Below are 19,077 nucleotides of genomic sequence, written 5' to 3'. Positions count from 1 at the left end.
TTTGTTTCTTTCTTCCTTTTTTTCTGTGATTGTTTGCATTTGTCTTTCGTTTTTCTTGGCATTTTTTGTATTTATGAATACTTTTCGATTTTGCTCTTTTTCAACGTTCTTATATTTATATATGAAAGTTTAAAAAGGGAAGTTTCAAAAAACAAAAAAATGAAAATATAAATACGGTTACTTATAACGTTCAATGTCATTGTGAGTGCTTATGACAGTTTGCTCGTTACGAGTTATCACGACTGCTTGCTGTACAATTACTTGTTTAAGCACCTTAAATATATAGACTTTCTTGTATACACAAAAGCAATGTATATAACAATATAAAAAAAATATTTATTCTGAACTTAAACTTGATTTATATATACTAAAAAAATAAACGGAGGTAAACCCAAGCAATAACACTTTATATATATGTATATTATATACTTACGTATATTTATATAAATATATTTATATATATAGTACATATATTATGTAATTATATATCTATATATATATATATATCAGAATATATAAGAATATATTTAAATATATAAATATATATATATAAATATATATATATATATATATATATATATAATGTATATAAGAAGTTTTAAACTTAAGTTATACATGTTTGTAAATTGTGTTTTTTATGTGTTATATGTGAAAGTGCGTATAAATTAAATGATGCTTGTGTGCGATGAACATTGGTTTGATCTGTTTACTTAGTTAATTTAATTAATTAAATTTAATATGATGTCATTGCAAAAGGAAGTGTTACTAGCATCACTGTTTTGGTTTATGCTTATATTACAAAATATAGCAGGGTTGCTTAAACATCATTTCAACTTAATGAAAAAAAAAAAAAAACGAACGCGGAAAAAAGAAGCAAAAAAACTGTCGTTTTTCCCGTTACTATCGTAATATTATCACAAAAATCTTTTGAATGTGAAATGAACAGCATGTTAGCATATGTATTGTTATATGTACCGTTTAATTCGGTTGCATTGTGGCATTTGATTTAAACTGTCTCCAAGACTCTTACATCTTTTTGCACTACATAAAATTTATGTTTTTTTCCCACAAGACCCCAAACGACTGCAATGTTTTCAATCACTACATTAACAGGTATTGTGCATACAGCACCCAATACGCAGGCCATAAACTTTACCACTCCGAAGCGATATAACGAGAATGATTTGATGACACCGAACACATACATATAAATATTAACTGCTGCTATAAAGGCGCATACAAAATCGACAAGATTGGGGCAGGGTATGGGGTATAAGCCGGCAAATACGATATTCGATGTAGACAGCGGCATTGTTACCCACGAATAGACGCTAATACCGAGCAATAATTTATGCTTGAATGGTATCATTTTCGAGTGCACGACCAGCAGTATACCTTGAAGCCAACGTTTACGTTGCTGTAGAAAGTCCAGTAAGGTGAACGGAGACTTTTCATACATTTCACCTTCAATGAAATTAAAAGTAAAACCTTGAGCAAAGGCACGCATAGCAAAGAAACAATCTTCCGCCACCGAACCATCGACACCATTATCAAACGATACTTGACGTTCAGCACCAACCTAAATAAATAAACAACAAAAAACAAGTAAGAACATCATAGTCGGGCAAGGCCGACATTTAATTACCCTACACCACATTGCCTAATTTTGTATGAAATTGCTATTATGGAACGATTTTCATCACCTTATATTAAAACTTGAATTTTTCTGCCCTACAAAGCATCAATTTTCGTGAATGTACTTATTAGCGTAGGAATCAAAAAATAGACCGAGATGGTCCAAATTTCTTACAGTTAATTTTTTTATGTTAAATTACTTTTATGGTGTAATTTTCATGATAAAGCATTGAAAATTATGCGTTTTTGTCGTATGAACTTCAGTTTTCGCTACATGAAAGCGGGTTCAAAAATTGTCCCAATCCTTTCAAAGGTTTCATACCAATTTATAATATCCAAATACTACTACTTAGCCACCTTTTTGAGGCCTTTTGAAAATTGCAACTTATTTCCATATAATGACTTCTTAGAATAGGGCGTTAGATGGGGAGTGGTCGACAAAGAGGTCCAATCCGAACCATTTTCAATAGCGCTCGTCCTTGGATCGAAACGCGTCACTATAACAAATTTCATCGAAAAATCTCAAAAATTGCGATCTGTTGCTTGACGCCAAATTCACATGGACAGACGTGAGACGGACAGATAGGCTTAGATCAACTCAAATTATGACTGTGAATCGATCGCTGTAAAAAAAGATGGGTATATCTTAAGCCCTTCTGCATGTTATACACGACTGCACTAACTTAATATGTGCCACAATGGTGCGGGGTATAAACAATAATTATTTACTTAGGATTAATAAACATAATTTATTTTATGATATTCTTTTCCTTTACCTGCGTTACAACGTAACTGCCTTTCCAGCTGAACAGCGGTTTATGGAATAATTTGAATTGTAATCTCAGCTTACCCATATCATCAGATACGCGAAAACTATCGGCCAACGTGGTCAGCCAATTGACAACATTTTCGTTGGCATAGGTAATCAATCCCTGTCCGAACGGATGTTTACCATCCAAGACAAAATTTATTATACCACGCACCGAATTCTCCGTCAATAAAGTTTCCTCGTCAAGATGCACTATCCAATCGTTATCATTTAATACATTAACATTATCTTCTAGGCAATACTGAAGTGCACGCGATTTGAATAGAGCTCCAGTTCGTGTTTTATACTCTTTGGGTACGACAATTTCACGTATGCGACGATGATGTGCCAAATTAACTGCTTTATCTGTAACTACTTCGATTAGAAAATTTTCCAAACCCGTATCCAAGCAGGTATTCATATTGCGTAATACATTCGTTTTAACTAAATCGGGAAAGTCACCGCGCGTCACCACCCTTATGCAAATGAACGGTGCTAATAGTGGACTGCCTTTGAGCACAACTTTTTCGGGGAAGGCATTGTAAAAGATCAAACCGCAAAAATTGAATAATACTTGCGGTAAAGTCAGAAATGTTAGAAAACGTAATAGATATAAAAGTATGGCTCCCATTTGTCCATACTCGATCCAGGGATCGAGCACCGTAAATGAGTTCTCATCAATTTTAATACCACCAGAAAATATTTCAAAAACAAAAATTACTACAACAAGCAATGCACAATGCAGCAGATGTTTTGTGTGTGAATTCATTATGGTCCAATATATACAACTGTGATGCTTCTAAATTAGCCAGCGGTCAGGTCAGCTTATGAGTAGTTCGCTTGTCTTAATTATTAAAAAATTTATTAAGTTTATTTCAGTTATTGTTGTTATTATTGTTGTTGAGTATTAAGAACGCGTAAAGTTAACTTTTTTTTACATTTTTACAGCTTTAAAAAATTATCGTGATAATTACGAATTGTTGTTATTGTTGCAGTTGTAGTCGTTTTAATAGTGAGAGAGGTTTGTAGTTGATTATTTTGTAAAAATTTCTGCAGCAGATACTATAATAAAATAGAAATATACATTCATATCAACTGATGTACAAAAGCGTTATGTATTCATAATTTATACAATAAGATGAGTTTTAACAGTATAAAACTATAATAACTTACTTGCAACTACAAAAATCATACCTCCTCATATATATGTAACACACACATTTATGCCATAATGTAGACATATTTAAAAATAAAATAAGATAAGATAAAAAAAATTCCCTACTATATTATACAATACTATATTGAACTTGATTGTTCGTTTTGTACCGTAGACAATTTTAAATTATATTCGAATAATATAATAATGTAAGACTTTTAATACAATTAATTACAAAGGCACGCCCTTACCCATCGAAAATTTAGGACAATCACCTAAAAGCCACATACGAAATAGGTACATACACGACCCAAAGGGATCATGTTAAAAGGTACTACCCTACATATATTCCTCGTAACTGGTTAACAAGAACAATCAATCATCAATTTTAGCCCAAGATAATATGTTTGAATATGTGTCGCATAAACGTGCTGTCGAAAATCAACTGAAAACTGATATTGTGCCCAAATTTTGAAAAACGCAATTGCCAACATCCGTGTTACCCACATGAAAAGAAATTATATATTATTTGGAAAGACTAAGGAGTTCGGCTACTGTTCATTTTGTTCCTCTATTTCTGAGTAGATAAGTTTATGAAAAAATACGTGCCATGCCTGAAGTAGATATTGTAAATAAAAGTAATAGAATAAGATAAAATTACACGTATTTTTCTTCAATAGATGGCTCGCCGATAGATCACATAACTTTGATAATGTTAATCTACCCTATGGCCCGCTTAATTAAATTGACAATCCAAAGATAATGAAAATAACACAAATAAGGCAATGATTTATCTGCTGTACTTTATGACTACTAAGTAAAGATTCAATTTATTGTTCCTTTCAAAATACAGAGGTTTTCTCAGTGTACGCGGCCTTAGATCGATTTGGCGAATTTTCAATATCGACCTGCGTGGAAGAGCTTTCAATCTCTCTGCCAAATTTGAAGTTGATAGCTTCAATTTTGCGAGTAAGAAAATGTTTACAACACGCATTATCGAGGAAAGCGTACTGAAATCGATTCAGAATGTGATGGTGCTTAAGAATATACATACTTTGTGGGAGGATGTGGAGGTTGTAAACCTTTTAACAACATGAATATACCCATACTCATCCTTCGGTGATAGATGTAAAAACTTGTATAGATATATATTCATATGAATAGATGTGCGTCTATTTAGAGCTTCTACCCATTTCTAAGGAGCTTTTCTGATAAAACGGCCATCTTTGCTTTTGATGACAATCCTAATAATGTTACTTGAAGGGCGTTTTTACGATATCGTTAAATGCATATACAAAGTAGAAATTTAAGGTAATAAAAATCTAACATCACAACAAATCTTTTAATAAAAAATTGCTTGAATCACTTTTAATGCTTACAAAAAAAAAAGTACCCTCCTGTAAAATCGGAGGGACCTAAACCGAATATAAAGGCGATGTTTGGTCCGCTGCAGCGTTGGTATTGTGCGTGTACTTGGGAATTTAAAATAACGATAGTCACATATTTTGCACTCTTTGCACTCCTTTTAATATTATATAAATCGAAACCGAAAAGAAATAAGATTTTTTACTTATTACTTAGCTGAGTATGTAATGTAAAAAGAAATGACAATATAAGCGCACGCAGGGAAAAAATTAACTGTAGAACTTCGCTTCTGGCACTGGTGCAAGTATACAAAATACTGCTATGTGCCGCATTTGGGCCATTTTATCAGATCACACCTACAACGCAGCAGGGGAGTAACGTACTTAAAAGACTATACGACGTTGAATAAACAGCTCTAAGCGGATTATATACAATCTCCAAAATTTCGATGGATGTTAACGTTTTCAATGACACTGTAAAACGACAGCAGCAAAAAAGCAAAGCATTATAAGTACATGAAGAACAAAAACAACACTTTGTGGTCATAATCGCTATCTTAACTCTTTGCACTCCGTAGGCGCCGTTATTGCGCCATATGCTTTCATTGCACTAACTTTGTTCGCGCCGCTTTCCGAAGTTTGCATTCAATGACTAACAAATTTTAAATTTTATTTTATGTTAGATAGATTTACCCTTGAGAAAACATGGAAGAAGGAGATTATTGGGAAAGTTTTGAGATCAGTGAAAACGAAAGTGATAATGAAATACAAAGTGAATATACTGATACTGATAGCAGTGATGATAGCGACATAATAGTACAAAAAAAACGGAAAGTATATGTTATTAAGAGTGATACTCATGACATTGGTAGTTATTCTGAAGAAATAGATGAAGATGATGACGATTGGCAAGATATTACAGAGAGTGATGAAGTTCCAGTAGGTAAAATATACTGTGACACATGTCCAAATAAGCCACGGGTGTATATGGGAGATTGCTTTCACAAATATCACACTAAGTTGAATTACAAAATATAAATATCAAATTGTATTTCTTCTCTATAAATAAATTTATAACAACAGATCTTTTTCATTTTTCAGATGCTCCAACGCAATAATCTCACAGAGTTGTCGCACTTTTGAGTAAAAAAACGCTCGGAGTGGAAAGGGTTAAAAGACAGATGGAAAAAGTTGAATTTATTTTACTCTTCACGTCGTTCAAAATAGTTTGTGAACTATTCGTGGTTCTATATGCATTGCAAGCATTTGACATACCTAACGTGCTCCCCGTGACAGCATAGCAAGCAAATGTGTGTTTTAAGCGCATACAAATTCATATATGTGTACGGGGTCACTACACTGTTTAAATTTAAATAAAGTACAGTCATTGCATGAATTAATTGAATTAAAGATAATTATAAATGAAGAAAAAGTTTACTTTTGTTTATACCTTGATACGACGGTGCAGACGTTAAGAAATTAAAATTAAGTTTAGTAATAACTTTCTTATATATACATATATATAAATACATACACATGTGCGTATACATAAATAATACAAAGAGTAGAAATCTTTGCGAGGAAACAAATATGAGCTTCCATCGAAATTCATGCCCGTTTTCTTTATTTATTTATATATCAACAAAAAATTATGTTTATTTATTTTCTTTTACTCCTTTACTATCATGTACCAAACGTCTTAATATTCAGCTTAGGTCCCTCTGATTTTAGAGGAGGGTAAAAACACCCCTCAAGTAACTTATATTATGATTATCATTAAAAGCAAAGATGGCCGTTTTATCAGAAAAGCTCCTTTTCTGCATGTGAGAAAATCCCTTAAAAATGGGTAGAAGCTCTAAATAGACGCACATCTATTCATATGAATATATATCTATGCAAATTTTTATATCTATCACCGGAGGATGAGTATGAGTATATTCATGTTGTTAAAAGGTTTACAACCTCCACATCCTCCCACAAAGTATGTATATTCTTAAGCAGCATCACATTCTGAATCGGTTTCAGTACGCTTTCCTCGATAATACGCGTTGTAAACATTTAATTACTCGCAAAATTGAAGCTATCAACTTTAAATTTGGCAGAGATATTGAAAGCTCTTCCACGCAGGTCGATATTGAAAATTCGCCAAATCGATCTAAGGCCGCGTACACTGAGAAAACCTCTGTATTTTGAAAGGAACAAAAAATTTGAACGTATGGACGACGCTATAAGGCCTGTACAAATATGAGAAAAATTGACTGCACCTACTCAATGTTATAGTCTATATATTAAAGCTTAGTTTTTTTTTCAATACATTTATAACGGGGAGAAGCAAACTTCAAAACTCCCATAAGGTATATAAATTGTAGACCTAATGTCCACCTGTCCATCTGTTTTGCCCAACTGCATATTATCTGTCGTAAATATTCTCCCGTTCGCAAAAATTAAGTTACCGTCTACAAACTTGCAAAAAATTTGAAAGTGACCCAAACCAATCACAGGAACCCCCCTGCAATGCCCACCCGCCTATGTAACAAAAACCTTGAATATCTTTGCTTTCCGTTTTAAAATAACTTACTCAAAAATCGTAGGTAGGAAAATTTTCAATTTTAACTTTTTTTGTGGATTTCCTTCTGGTTTCACTCCTTGACGGTGCGAGAGAAAAATTGAGAAAAAAAATTATTATCCTAGATAAAGTTTTGAAATTGTTAATTTAAAGTATAAAGTATATTGAGCGAAAGGAAGTCAAGACTTTTAGAAATATAAACGGAAACTATTTATTTGATATACACCTTCACTTGAAACTTTAGATCTTAAATCTGTTCTAGTTATTGACTATGGTTTAGTTGAGGTGCACGAGAGTTTACCGCAACGCAGCTGCCTGAACCCTACTCTTTTCTACCTATCTATACCTAGTTAAGCCGCAGCGCTTTCAAGATAATGAAATTTCAATGTGCCGATGACTTCTTATTAGTCGTGGCTGGAAGTTCCTTCAACGAAGCGGTTGACAACCTTGAAACTTGTACTGATCTGAACTTGTTCTTCAATGCAAACAAAAGAAATGCGATTTAGACCTTTATTTGTTCAGTTGGTGGCCTTAGGCCACAGCTATTCAGCACGGCTACGCAAGGTGTCTGGAACTCTGCTTATATAAAATTAATTAAATATAAATTTAATGTAAATATCCTTGTATCTATTGTTCATGCTGAGAAGAATTTTCCGCAGTCAAGTCTGCGAGTATGCCAGGAAAGATTAAGATCTTATCCAAACAATGATCTTGTAATATATGCTGATAATAGTTAGTAGTAGATTGTCCAGCATATCTGTACTGAAGCGCGTTAATTGGCAAATTCGAAGTCTTTGACACTGTCGCCTACCTTTATCGCTCTTCTTCCCGTCAGACGAAGATTTCTTTTGGCCAGATCAAATGATATTAAGAAATTCGTAACCTTTTCTAATAGCAAATCGGCCAATCAATGAAAATTATCCGTACAATCTTAAATAATGCTATTATTGAGGAATTTTACTGATCTGGATACCGGGTTATCTTGGCTTTCGTTTAAATAAGTAGGCGGATATACATGATTTATGATTACTCACATGTTTGACAATGTTTACCTAAAGATGTTTCGAGATATACCATCTCATACATGTGAGAAACGTTACACATCGGAATCAGCTGAATATCTCATTTTAGATATGGCAACAATGCTCAGTTGATTTTGTTTATCAATTTCATTTAGTCGTACATTGATCAAATATTAAACTATTCCTTATTAATTGTGCTCTATTTTTTGCTTATTATTCCGCTTGTTTAATTAGACAGGACAGTACATATCTGGCTACTATCTGGCCTGCCTCCTAATAAGAGAAAACCTGTATCACCAACCCTTCCGCTCATAGCTATGTACTGGCTTCACCATCCGTTAACTGCAAGGAATCAACAATTATTAAAAACACTTCACAGTACTGGATGTGCGTTTCTCCCACCGTCGAGAGGCCTAATTTAAAAAAATAATTGACCTTTCAGAATGATAAAAAAATATTTTATTTGTAGCGACAATCGCTATTACAAGTCGTTGCTTGGAATACCTTGGAAGGTTCAACTTCATTTTCACTCTGATTGCAGATTCCACTAAACCTTACAACACGCCATTCATTTTTGGTGAATTTATAATTATATGGATTAGCGAGAAAATTCATTGTGAGACTAGCCGATTATACGTGATCGTATTACTTTTTATGAAACACAAGTAATTGAACATGCCAACATTAATCGTTCAAGATTGGAATCAATTCAAACTCCACAATAAATTGATGTCGTGTATTAAAAAGTAAAAAAAAAAATGCTGCAGTTCAGCGACCAAAAAACGACATGTTTACAAATGTACATATATATTTATATAAACAATGATTCAAAAAGAATTTCTCTGTCGAAAGCGGAAATAATCGCATAAAGGCATGTGTATATCTATAAAAATATATCTGAGTGTGTATATACACATATATGTACATTTGTTTACATTCCACTATATACACGTATGTATGATATAAACAGTACCGTTGACCAATGCTTTCAATGCATATGATTCATTTTAGTTCTATGTCAAAGTTTTAAAATGTGCAACTGATAGCAGAAATACATATAGCAAGTACAAAAATGTATGTATGCGCGTATACATACATATATCAATTAGAGTACAATTTTTAATATATTATATTTAAAAGTCACGCTTCATTATTGTTATTATTTGGTACCATAAATTATGTAGAACTGAGAACAGTTCATAACCACTTTGCTAAAAATCTCACAATATTATTTGGTTTTGACACCGTAACTTATTAGATGCAGAACTATGAATGTGAGATATATACGTATGTTCTCAGATTGATGCATTGGATCAGAAAATGATTGTTATTTAATTGAAAAAAAAGAAATTTCTTTTCGTTCGCATTTGATAATTTATGTCAAGTTGCATATCGTTAAGACGTCACATAAATATTCACATTCCTTATGCATGGCGTACTTTAAAGTAAAATTTTTTTATATTATTGTAAACCTTGCAATACATACTTTAGCATGTAATCATCAAAATTATGTCTGCTATTTTTGTATAACACTCTGAAAGAGGAAAATTTGAACTTGTTTGTGCAATTTTTGACCGCTAATAAAAATATAAATTTTCGTTAATGGATGTGAAATTTCAGTCAAATGTCACCTCATTCTTTGAATGAAGCTGATACCATAGAGAAAAGTTTCTAAATCAACGAAAGCTAACATGTTCTCTTATGATAATGCGCTGTGATAAAGTGCATATTACATTTTTCTCCTTAATTAGTAGATTGTTAATTAAATTTGGCACCTTCAAAATACAAATATGTAATGCTTCTTAGAATGACATAGATCACGTATGTAAAAAGTACATTAAATAAACACACGTATATGGATACATTTTTCCAATTTCAAATGTTAATTTGAATTGTTAATTAATATAATAATTGTATGCGAGCAATTTCAACATAGCTTTCTAAGCCTTGGGGTCGCCCATTTAGGATTTAGATAAAAATGAAAAATTTAATTAGAATGGAAACGATAATCCAGCAAATCCTCAAAGATGGGAATTTATTTTAAACTCAATTTCCAAGTTTTATAATTTGGATATCTTAAATATGTGTAGTTATAAGCGTGTTCACATGTGGCTTTGGACTTTAACCAACAATACAGTAATAGACTTCCCCATTTAGTTTGTTTGCATTCATTGTTTATATTATAACATAGGTTTAAAAAAAAAAGAGAAAACGCTTACAATTAGTTCATGGTCAAGTGTACTAAGCGTTGTTATGTTTATATGCTTGCATTTAACATTTAGCGGAAGCCATGTTTTTACCACATTTTCTGATTTGTTTAATTGTAACAAAATATATTTAGCTTCCTTCGATCATTTCATATCGATTTTCTACTTAAGTATTGTTGATTCAGTTTTTAATTAATCAGTAGCAGGTTTATTAACTACACTCTCCCGCCGTACGATTATATTAAACCGATGCAATTACCAATTCATAATTTACTTTTGAGAATGAATTAAATTGTTATTGACAATAATTATTATTTTATATTAGAAGATTAACAGTGATTACATACCAGTCAGGCTAATAATTTCCGCAAAAAAAAAAACCAAACAAATTGATATATTTGTATTTTCAGAATCTATGAAACGGACGGTAGCGGAGAGGTGTACTTGTTCAATTTATGTTTCTGTTTTTTGTGTTTGATATATCTATATTTACATATTGTGTGTGCACAATAGCAATATTTTCTTTTTTTTCTACTATTATATTTCTTTAAACTTAATCGTCGTTATTGTCGCCCTCGACACTTTTCAATTATTGTGTTATTATTTTATATAAAATCCCATGGGAACGTGATGGTGGTTTTCGTAAGGGCACGTAAAACAACATAGACCCGGCGCGGCAGCTGCAATATGAATTTGATGTTTTTGCCGTCTCCAATTTTTATATGCGGCTGTGACCAAGGAACAAAACGAATTAAATCGATTTTTTCTACTTAATTTATTTTACACTTTGATCGCACTCTTCAAAGCTTACGATGTCCGCGTTTAACCACTGAAGAACGATCCATAATTATTTCGTTTAAGTTTTATATGGCTACTGATACCTTATAATAACAACAATATTATATAAATTTAATCCTAAATACTATTTTATTTTCAATTTTCTTGTCTCGTTCGAAAGAAAACGATAACAACGCCGCAATCGACTACCTAGAGTTGCCAAGTTTATAATCGCCTTTATTTTAGATATATAATTAAAAGACACTGCTATAAATTCTCAGCAGAATCCACAGTTTTTCCAAGGATCTAAATTATATTGCGCAAGTATTATAAATTCAAATTACGGAGGTACAATAAGTTACAATGTACAGTGAAATAGTTTAGGGTTGAAAACGCTTAGCAGACGACAAAGATCTTTATTAATCAAAAGAAAAGTTCTTGTTTTTAATTAAAGAAAATAATAATAACTGTCGAGTTTAGTTAATAATCTGTTAAATAAATGTAATATAAGAATCAAATCAATATTTTTGTGAAATTTTTATTTCTTTTACATTTCATTTTTCTAATTCCTACGCAATTAGCCGACTTGAAGTAATTACGTCCGTAGATAGAAAATTAGAGATTTTCACCTGGCAATACTGCACAACTGTGTAACAAATTAATTTTTTAGAGGGTGCAATTGTGTCTCTTTATCAAAATTTCGGAATATAAAGGGAAAAACAGTGATTGAAATTAATATTTTCTAAATTTCATATCGTATGAGTTGATCCAGATATATATATATGAGGAAAATGCTAATTTTTGAACAGGATAATAGTACCGAACTATACAAAAGGAAAAAATTGCCTAGTGTTTGACTAGCAAATAAAATTGGGGAGCAGAGAAAGGTCAAAAGAAGAAAAATAAAGAATAAGCAGAAATAACAACACAAAGCGAATGAAGGTAAATTTCTTTTTCTTTATGTGCATCGTAAATAGCAAATTGTTAGATGGAATTAACACCCACCCTTTTTAGAATGCTTAAGAATTTAGAAAAAGTTGATTTGATTTTCCACAATTATGATAAAATTAACTTTTTTCTCTTCTATTTTTATGTTGACATTTCGTAAATATGTTATTATCAATGTATGTAGCTGTATATAGACAAAGACCCCGTAGAGAATTTAGACGCCAAGGTGGGTGAATTGTTGCTTGAATCGGTAGAAAATAGTTACTTTCTTGCTTTTATATTTGCAGATTAATCCAACCATAAATTTACTTCATCTATGCACTGCCATTAACTGTATGATTAGGTTACGATATTAGTTCTTAAAGAATTTTTAACAGCAGAACGACGTTATAAAGGCTTCTTGTAAAGGATTTCCTGGGGGATATCGATTCATCCGATAGCTATTGTTTTTTAATCAATTTTCCTGTATTGTATAATATATTAGAACCGTGAAGACGAAGCGTAAACATCTCTCTCGCGCTATGTCGAACAATCGCTACCATCACAACAATCATAGTCAACACTCATATAATTCAACCGGGTCCAATAACCATCACCATTACATGAATGGTGATGGTAAGGATGAGTACCATCAGAGTGTTGTCCGATTAACTAATGGTTACAACTTAAAGCCCTTGGACAATGTGGCTGTACCCGATATGTGTTTATTTTGTTTCGAAGTCTTAGATTGCGAGCTAAATAATTTAGAGGGTCCTAGCGCACCGAAGTTTACCAACGAGGCATAGTAAGTCCATATGACATATTGTCATTCAACTATTTATTCTCTCGTTTAATTCCAGTCCTCTATTTGTCACCTGGAAAACGGGTCGTGACAAACGTCTGCGCGGTTGTATTGGTACATTTAGCGCCATGCACTTGCATTCAGGGTTACGCGAATACGCTTTAACTAGCGCCTTAAAAGATTCACGTTTTTCACCGATCTCACGGGATGAACTTCCCAAACTAACAGTCTCTGTTTCAATTTTGCAAAATTTTGAAGAAGCTCATGGGCACCTGGACTGGACCCTGGGTGTTCACGGGATACGAATTGAGTTTCTTAATGAACGCGGATGTAAAAGGACTGCTACTTATTTACCTCAAGTAGCTACAGAGCAAGGTACGGATTTTATCGATGAGAACAGTTTAAAAAGTTGTTGCAAAACGATTCATTTCTATTAAGTGTACGCGAAGAAATATTTTTAAGTGGATTTATTGATTGTTCCTCTTAAAGCCTCAAAGCTGTCAATGGTTGCAAAGTTAAAACGAGGGTGACATTAAATATACTGTTCACGATTCCTTAGCTATTTTACGCTCGACCATATCTTAATAGAACTTTTGTTGTATTTTTATTTTACAACATAGTAACGTTTTCAATCTTCTAAGTTTTCCAAACTTGAAAGTCTTGTCTTGGAGCGCTCTTCGTATGGCCCTCTGATTTTTGTACCCTATTATAATCAAAAAAGACTATAAATAGAAAAATTAAATAGTTTGAACCATAAAAATTTCTCGCATTTATTTGTTTTTAGGATGGGATCAAGTCCAAACTATAGACTCTCTTTTACGTAAAGGAGGACTACGTGCCGCGATTACTCCAGAAACTCGTAAATCGATTAAATTAACTCGCTACCGTTCTCAGGAAATCCAAATGAATTATAAGGAGTATCGTGAAATTATGGAACGACGGGGACAATATGGTAGAGTGCAGTGCTAACAAATACCGAATTACCGCAGTAAACAAAACGACAAGCGGTATCGGTTGAATTGTGTTTGAAATTGGAACACTTATCGCTTCAAACCGCTAAAACAACAAAACAAATACGATATATTAATTGTTTAAGGTTATTATTATTCTTATTATCTCACATAACACAAAATAGCTAACTAATTGTTTTCCAAACAAACGTGCTTACCGTTACCGACATTAACACAATACAGTACACATGTCCAATGTCCCGACATTACGAAACTGAACACTAAACTCAGCTACAATTGTGGCAGACATTGACATGTTCTTATGTAAAGTTCTCTTAAAATTTATGGTAATTTTATGGTAATTACGTTTCTTTAGACATTCTACGTATATGCAAACCATAATTTATAACGATAACAAATGTGTATGTATGTTTGAATATGAAAGAGTGTGTAGCAATATTTTATGGTTCTCTATCAAATGTTTTTAATTACTTTTGAAAACTAATGAATTGATAATAAAATGTGTGTTGACAAAAGAAAAGGAATCTATACTGCGTGTGCATTTTCTTGAAAGACTGACTCCTCTCATGTGCAATAGCAATTCTTCTCATCTGATAGTTGTTCTTGGAAAGCTTTCGAATAGTATTTAAATTGATAAAAGAGTTTAGAATATCGGTCAAGTAATTTGATATGAAAAGATATGCAATGCAAATCGATCGCACAGGTAACGAGTAATATGAATAGATTATGTACATTGTTAATATAGAAAATAGAAATAAAAGAAATAATAGTAAATATAGAATGAAACTTCTTCAGAAAATTTCAAAGTTGCAAACACACTAATCGTCTTATATAGAAATGTTTCGGACACTATGCAAATAGATATAAAAGTGGAAGTTAAATTATTTCAAAAAATTTTTTCTAAAAGTGAAACGAATAAGCTTAAATTACCATTAGATATAACTTTATACAAACTTTGCTTTAATTATGTTTTTTTTTCTTTTAAATTAATCGAAATATCTCATATCATCGTAGTTCTCCAAAAAAAAAAAAATTTCCTGCAGTGAGAAAAAAATTTGCACAAAGTACAATTGTATAATTCTTCATTTTCAGAAGACAAAATTGCATTCAAAACACAATTTGCTTGCCAGGCTAATAAATTTTATAAATTTTCTTTTTGCGCGGGATATATTTGTAAATTGAGTTGAATTGAAAATACGATGTGAGTAGAATTTGATTGTTTCTGCTTGGTTTCTGTTGAAAAATCCCTATTTGGTATATTTGGTTTGTGCCCAAAATCTTTCGCTAACACATTGAAAAATCAATTGTCGAAGTTCGCACTGTTTCGAAGAGGGGATAAGTAAATGAGCGAACTTCGAATTTTACAACTTGAGAGAGTAAGTAAATGAGCGAACTTCGAATTTCACAACTTGAGAGAATAAGTAAATGAGCGAAGTTCGGATTTCGTAACTTGAGAAAGTAAGTAAATGAGCGAACTTCGAATTTCACAACTTAAGAGAGGAAGTAAATGAGCGACCACTTGTTAGAATGTAAATATTGGAAATATTTATTCACCTTTCTCCACATCCCATAAAAATACATAAAAAACATGTACATAAAAATAAATATGAAATTTTTGATGATGATGAAATCGAAAATTACACGCTATAACAGATTTTGTATGACGCAATATTAGAAAGCAAATAAATTAATTTAATGTTTTAATTTTTAAATATTTCCCATTAGTTTCTAATTTGTTTGAGTAACAGCCAGCAATAGTGCACCTTCTTTTCATCTAAATTGCCATTTATCTTTCTTGATTTCGTATTAGACGTTATTTTTAATCTATACCATGCTGTACTCCAAGTATCGTAACAAAGTAAACGTATCGTAAACCCGCTCAATACACTTTATCGTAACTGCTGTTAAGTTGGACAAACCACGAATTTGAGTTGAAAACGAAAATTGACAGTGGTTCTTTTGTGGAGAATGTACAGGAGATAAATGTCAACATACGGCACACAACAGAGAATAATAAATAAAGAACTTGGAGCACCAGAAACTCAAAGACGACAGACATATAATTGCATAAAAACGCAAAATCAGAACATAAAACTAAAAAGAAGTATATCAAAAAGGAAAAATTATAAAAGTGTTTTTCGGCAATTAGACGTTTACTTGTAAATTTTTTTTCTACTTCAACAAAATTTTCCTATCGGAATAATAAACAGAGAATGTACACACAGCTAGAGAATAACTGCTTCACCGTCATCTAGAAAGTCATTATCATCGTCGTTATAGCCGCTGTTGTACGGGAAAGAAATCCGCATAGCAATCATTTCATACTAAGAAGTAAAGGCGTTTGGAGAAGAGATAATTGCCAATTTTTTTGTTGAAAATTAGTTTGCTCTTGGCATTAGGGGTCGAGGGTATTAAGCTTTCAGATTTCATCACACGACGATCGCTGAATACAGCTTTCAATGGAGTTTAATTTAAGTTTGTAAAGGTTTTAAGGTTTATAATAAAAACAAGCACGGAGTGGGAATAGCAGCTAGAGACCCTTAAGTCCACTGTAAGCCACAGAGATAACGACAGTAATTTGGGAGACGTGTGAAACTCTTTCTTTTTCACTTGGTAGAGACGAATGGGCGCAAAAGCAAGCACCCCCGCCACCAGCGGTCACCAGAGTCCTCGTTCGCGTACATTTTCGAGCAGCTCAACGGGTGCCGAATTACAAAATTCCTCTGTGGATAGACAACGGGCACGTAGCTTAAGCTCCGTGCCAGATATCCATTCACAACCCACAACCTCTGGTGAAAATCAACATATAAATGCCAGTAACAATGCCACCGCAATAAATAGTAATAATTATGCCAGTTCATCAACGTCACAACAAGGTCACAACAATCATTTGCAGCGTCAAACACTCGGCGATAATATACGAGTGAGTATAATTGAAAAAATCGTTGAATTTAGATATAAATAACAATAATTCTTTCGAAGGGTGTTTCTATGGCGGGAGCAAATTTCGTGGAAAGCATAGCCTTGGCAGCTTCAGCATCGAACGGAGCCAGCAATATTGGACGCGTGTATACAGCAACATCACTTCCATCTCAAATATGGTCATTTAATGGTAAGAAGTAAAAATGCGGCTTGTAGGTTTTCATTATTGCTTTACATGCTAGTTGTACCATGTTCTGTGCTCAAAAAAGTGCGTATTTAAAAAAAAAAAAAAAAAAATTAACGCCACAACTAAATTTTTAAGTGAACCATTCTCTCTTTTAACTTGTAGTTAAATTTAATAAATCATTATTGAAGATCTGCGCTGAAGATATTGACATAACATTTTAGACATAGTGATAAAGAAGATGAAATTTGTGTACATTTTTTTGGTATAAAAACTAAACGTTTATCATTTTGAAGGTATTAAATGTCCTGTATGCAACAAATTCGTCTTACCCGACGATATTGAATGCCACTTGGTTATGTGCCTAACAAAGCCACGACTCTCATACAATGGTATGGAATAATTCAAATGCTGTAGACAACAAAGAAAGGAACGCATCAAATATCTATTTCTTTTCTTTTTTTTCTGTTTACATAGAGGATGTTTTAGCAGATGCAAAAGGTGAATGCGTAATTTGTTTAGAAGATTTAAATCCTGGTGATATCATAGCTCGCTTACCATGTCTTTGTATTTACCATAAATGGTAAGGATAATATAATTGGTAATATATTTGTGGACTGAGTTAAAATTGTTTTCGATAGTTGCATAGATCGATGGTTCGAAGTAAATCGCTCCTGCCCCGAACATCCTGGCGACTAGTTAAAACCCAACATGTAAATTCTTTTTTATATTAAATTATGTGTTAAATAATTAAATTAATAATATAATATGATAATTCAATATAATAATAATACAATAGAAATGATATAATAATATATATATAAAAAAGTTTATAATAATCATTATATATGATATAATGAATTATAATACAATAGAAATAAAAATGATAATAATAACAATGATAACAATAACAATAATGGCAATATAATAAATATAATAAAATAATAAAATTGATAAATGAATTAATAATAAAATTTTGTTTGTTACTAAAAACTATAAAGAGATAAATTAACTAAAAATAATGAACGATTAGTTTTAGATGGCATATGTGAAAAATGTTACCAACAATCAATCCACAGCTTCATCAATAAACAAAATAATTATTGCAGAACAAAATCCCGTAAGAGCAGAAAACCAAACAACAAATAAAGAGGAAAAGCATCTTACTTGATGCTAAAATGAAGAATAAGCCAGAGAGTCGTAGAACAAGAAATTAGAGCATCAGCAATTGGTTTATAATCAAATTTACATATATAAATAGTTATTATATTAATGAAAATGAAATAAGATTATAATGATAACTTTTTGAAAATATGAAATATACACCATACATAAACACATAGTCCACTCACAAACAAACACGTAAATACATATACACACACACAAGCACACATTCAAGCACACACTTACGCGTTAAAAAAAAGTCGTGGAAAACTCGTAAAAAATAACTTTAATAATAATCTAAAATTTATACATGCTTCTATATATACATATATATATATATATATATATATATATATATATATATAAATTTATAAATACAATATAAATATTTAAAAAAAGTATAATAATGGTAACATTTATGGTAATGATAGTACGATAATAAATTAAGAGATTAGTTATTAAAACATTTTGTACTGTGACATAAAAATAAGAAAACTGAATAATGTTGTATGTAATTTTGTATATTTATCAATCTCTGTTTTTAATTTTTTTTCCCCCATTTTTTGATTGTG

At 31.9% G+C, this 19,077-nt stretch overlaps 4 protein-coding genes across 8 annotated transcripts; 3 read left to right on the top strand and 1 right to left on the bottom strand.

The window, feature by feature from the left end:
• Positions 1-661: 661 nt before the first annotated feature.
• Positions 662-3,351, bottom strand: LOC119637622 (beta-1,4-mannosyltransferase egh). Its single transcript, XM_038033798.1, has 2 exons — positions 2,412-3,351; positions 662-1,579 (listed from the first exon to the last, which is right to left on the bottom strand). The coding sequence occupies exons 1-2, from the start codon at positions 3,210-3,212 to the stop codon at positions 1,007-1,009; spliced, it is 1,374 nt and encodes a 457-aa protein (XP_037889726.1). The 5' UTR covers positions 3,213-3,351; the 3' UTR covers positions 662-1,006.
• Positions 3,352-5,299: 1,948 nt separating this feature from the next.
• LOC119637623 lies at positions 5,300-6,344 on the top strand. 2 transcript variants are annotated; one of them, XM_038033801.1, is made up of 2 exons: positions 5,300-5,906; positions 6,065-6,344. In XM_038033801.1, the coding sequence occupies exons 1-2, from the start codon at positions 5,669-5,671 to the stop codon at positions 6,079-6,081; spliced, it is 255 nt and encodes an 84-aa protein (XP_037889729.1). In that variant the 5' UTR covers positions 5,300-5,668; the 3' UTR covers positions 6,082-6,344. The 2 variants fall into 2 exon arrangements, with proteins under 2 accessions (XP_037889729.1, XP_037889728.1); XM_038033800.1 differs by having other exon boundaries at positions 5,300-5,982.
• Positions 6,345-12,232: 5,888 nt separating this feature from the next.
• On the top strand, positions 12,233-14,678 carry LOC119637573 (uncharacterized protein CG5902). Of its 3 annotated transcripts, XM_038033685.1 has the most exons (5): positions 12,233-12,477; positions 12,668-12,709; positions 12,771-13,267; positions 13,323-13,639; positions 14,049-14,678. In XM_038033685.1, the coding sequence occupies exons 3-5, from the start codon at positions 13,005-13,007 to the stop codon at positions 14,231-14,233; spliced, it is 765 nt and encodes a 254-aa protein (XP_037889613.1). In that variant the 5' UTR covers positions 12,233-12,477; positions 12,668-12,709; positions 12,771-13,004; the 3' UTR covers positions 14,234-14,678. The 3 variants fall into 3 exon arrangements, with proteins under 3 accessions (XP_037889613.1, XP_037889615.1, XP_037889614.1); XM_038033687.1 differs by lacking the exon at positions 12,668-12,709 and having other exon boundaries at positions 12,968-13,267; XM_038033686.1 differs by lacking the exon at positions 12,668-12,709.
• A 1,524-nt stretch (positions 14,679-16,202) lies between these two features.
• LOC119637577 (E3 ubiquitin-protein ligase znrf2) lies at positions 16,203-18,664 on the top strand. 2 transcript variants are annotated; one of them, XM_038033692.1, is made up of 7 exons: positions 16,204-16,786; positions 16,853-17,158; positions 17,218-17,347; positions 17,638-17,733; positions 17,819-17,924; positions 17,983-18,054; positions 18,375-18,662. In XM_038033692.1, exons 2-6 carry the CDS (start codon positions 16,859-16,861, stop codon positions 18,038-18,040), a joined length of 690 nt encoding a protein of 229 aa, XP_037889620.1. In that variant the 5' UTR covers positions 16,204-16,786; positions 16,853-16,858; the 3' UTR covers positions 18,041-18,054; positions 18,375-18,662. The 2 variants fall into 2 exon arrangements, with proteins under 2 accessions (XP_037889621.1, XP_037889620.1); XM_038033693.1 differs by having other exon boundaries at positions 16,203-17,158; positions 18,381-18,664.
• The last annotated feature ends 413 nt before the right edge of the window (positions 18,665-19,077 follow it).

The sequence above is a fragment of the Glossina fuscipes genome, unplaced genomic scaffold, assembly GCF_014805625.2.
Source record: "Glossina fuscipes isolate IAEA_lab_2018 unplaced genomic scaffold, Yale_Gfus_2 60, whole genome shotgun sequence".
NCBI lineage: Eukaryota > Metazoa > Arthropoda > Insecta > Diptera > Glossinidae > Glossina > Glossina fuscipes.
The sequence above is the reverse complement of the archived record's forward strand: the minus strand, read 5'-3'. Positions and strand labels throughout refer to the sequence as shown.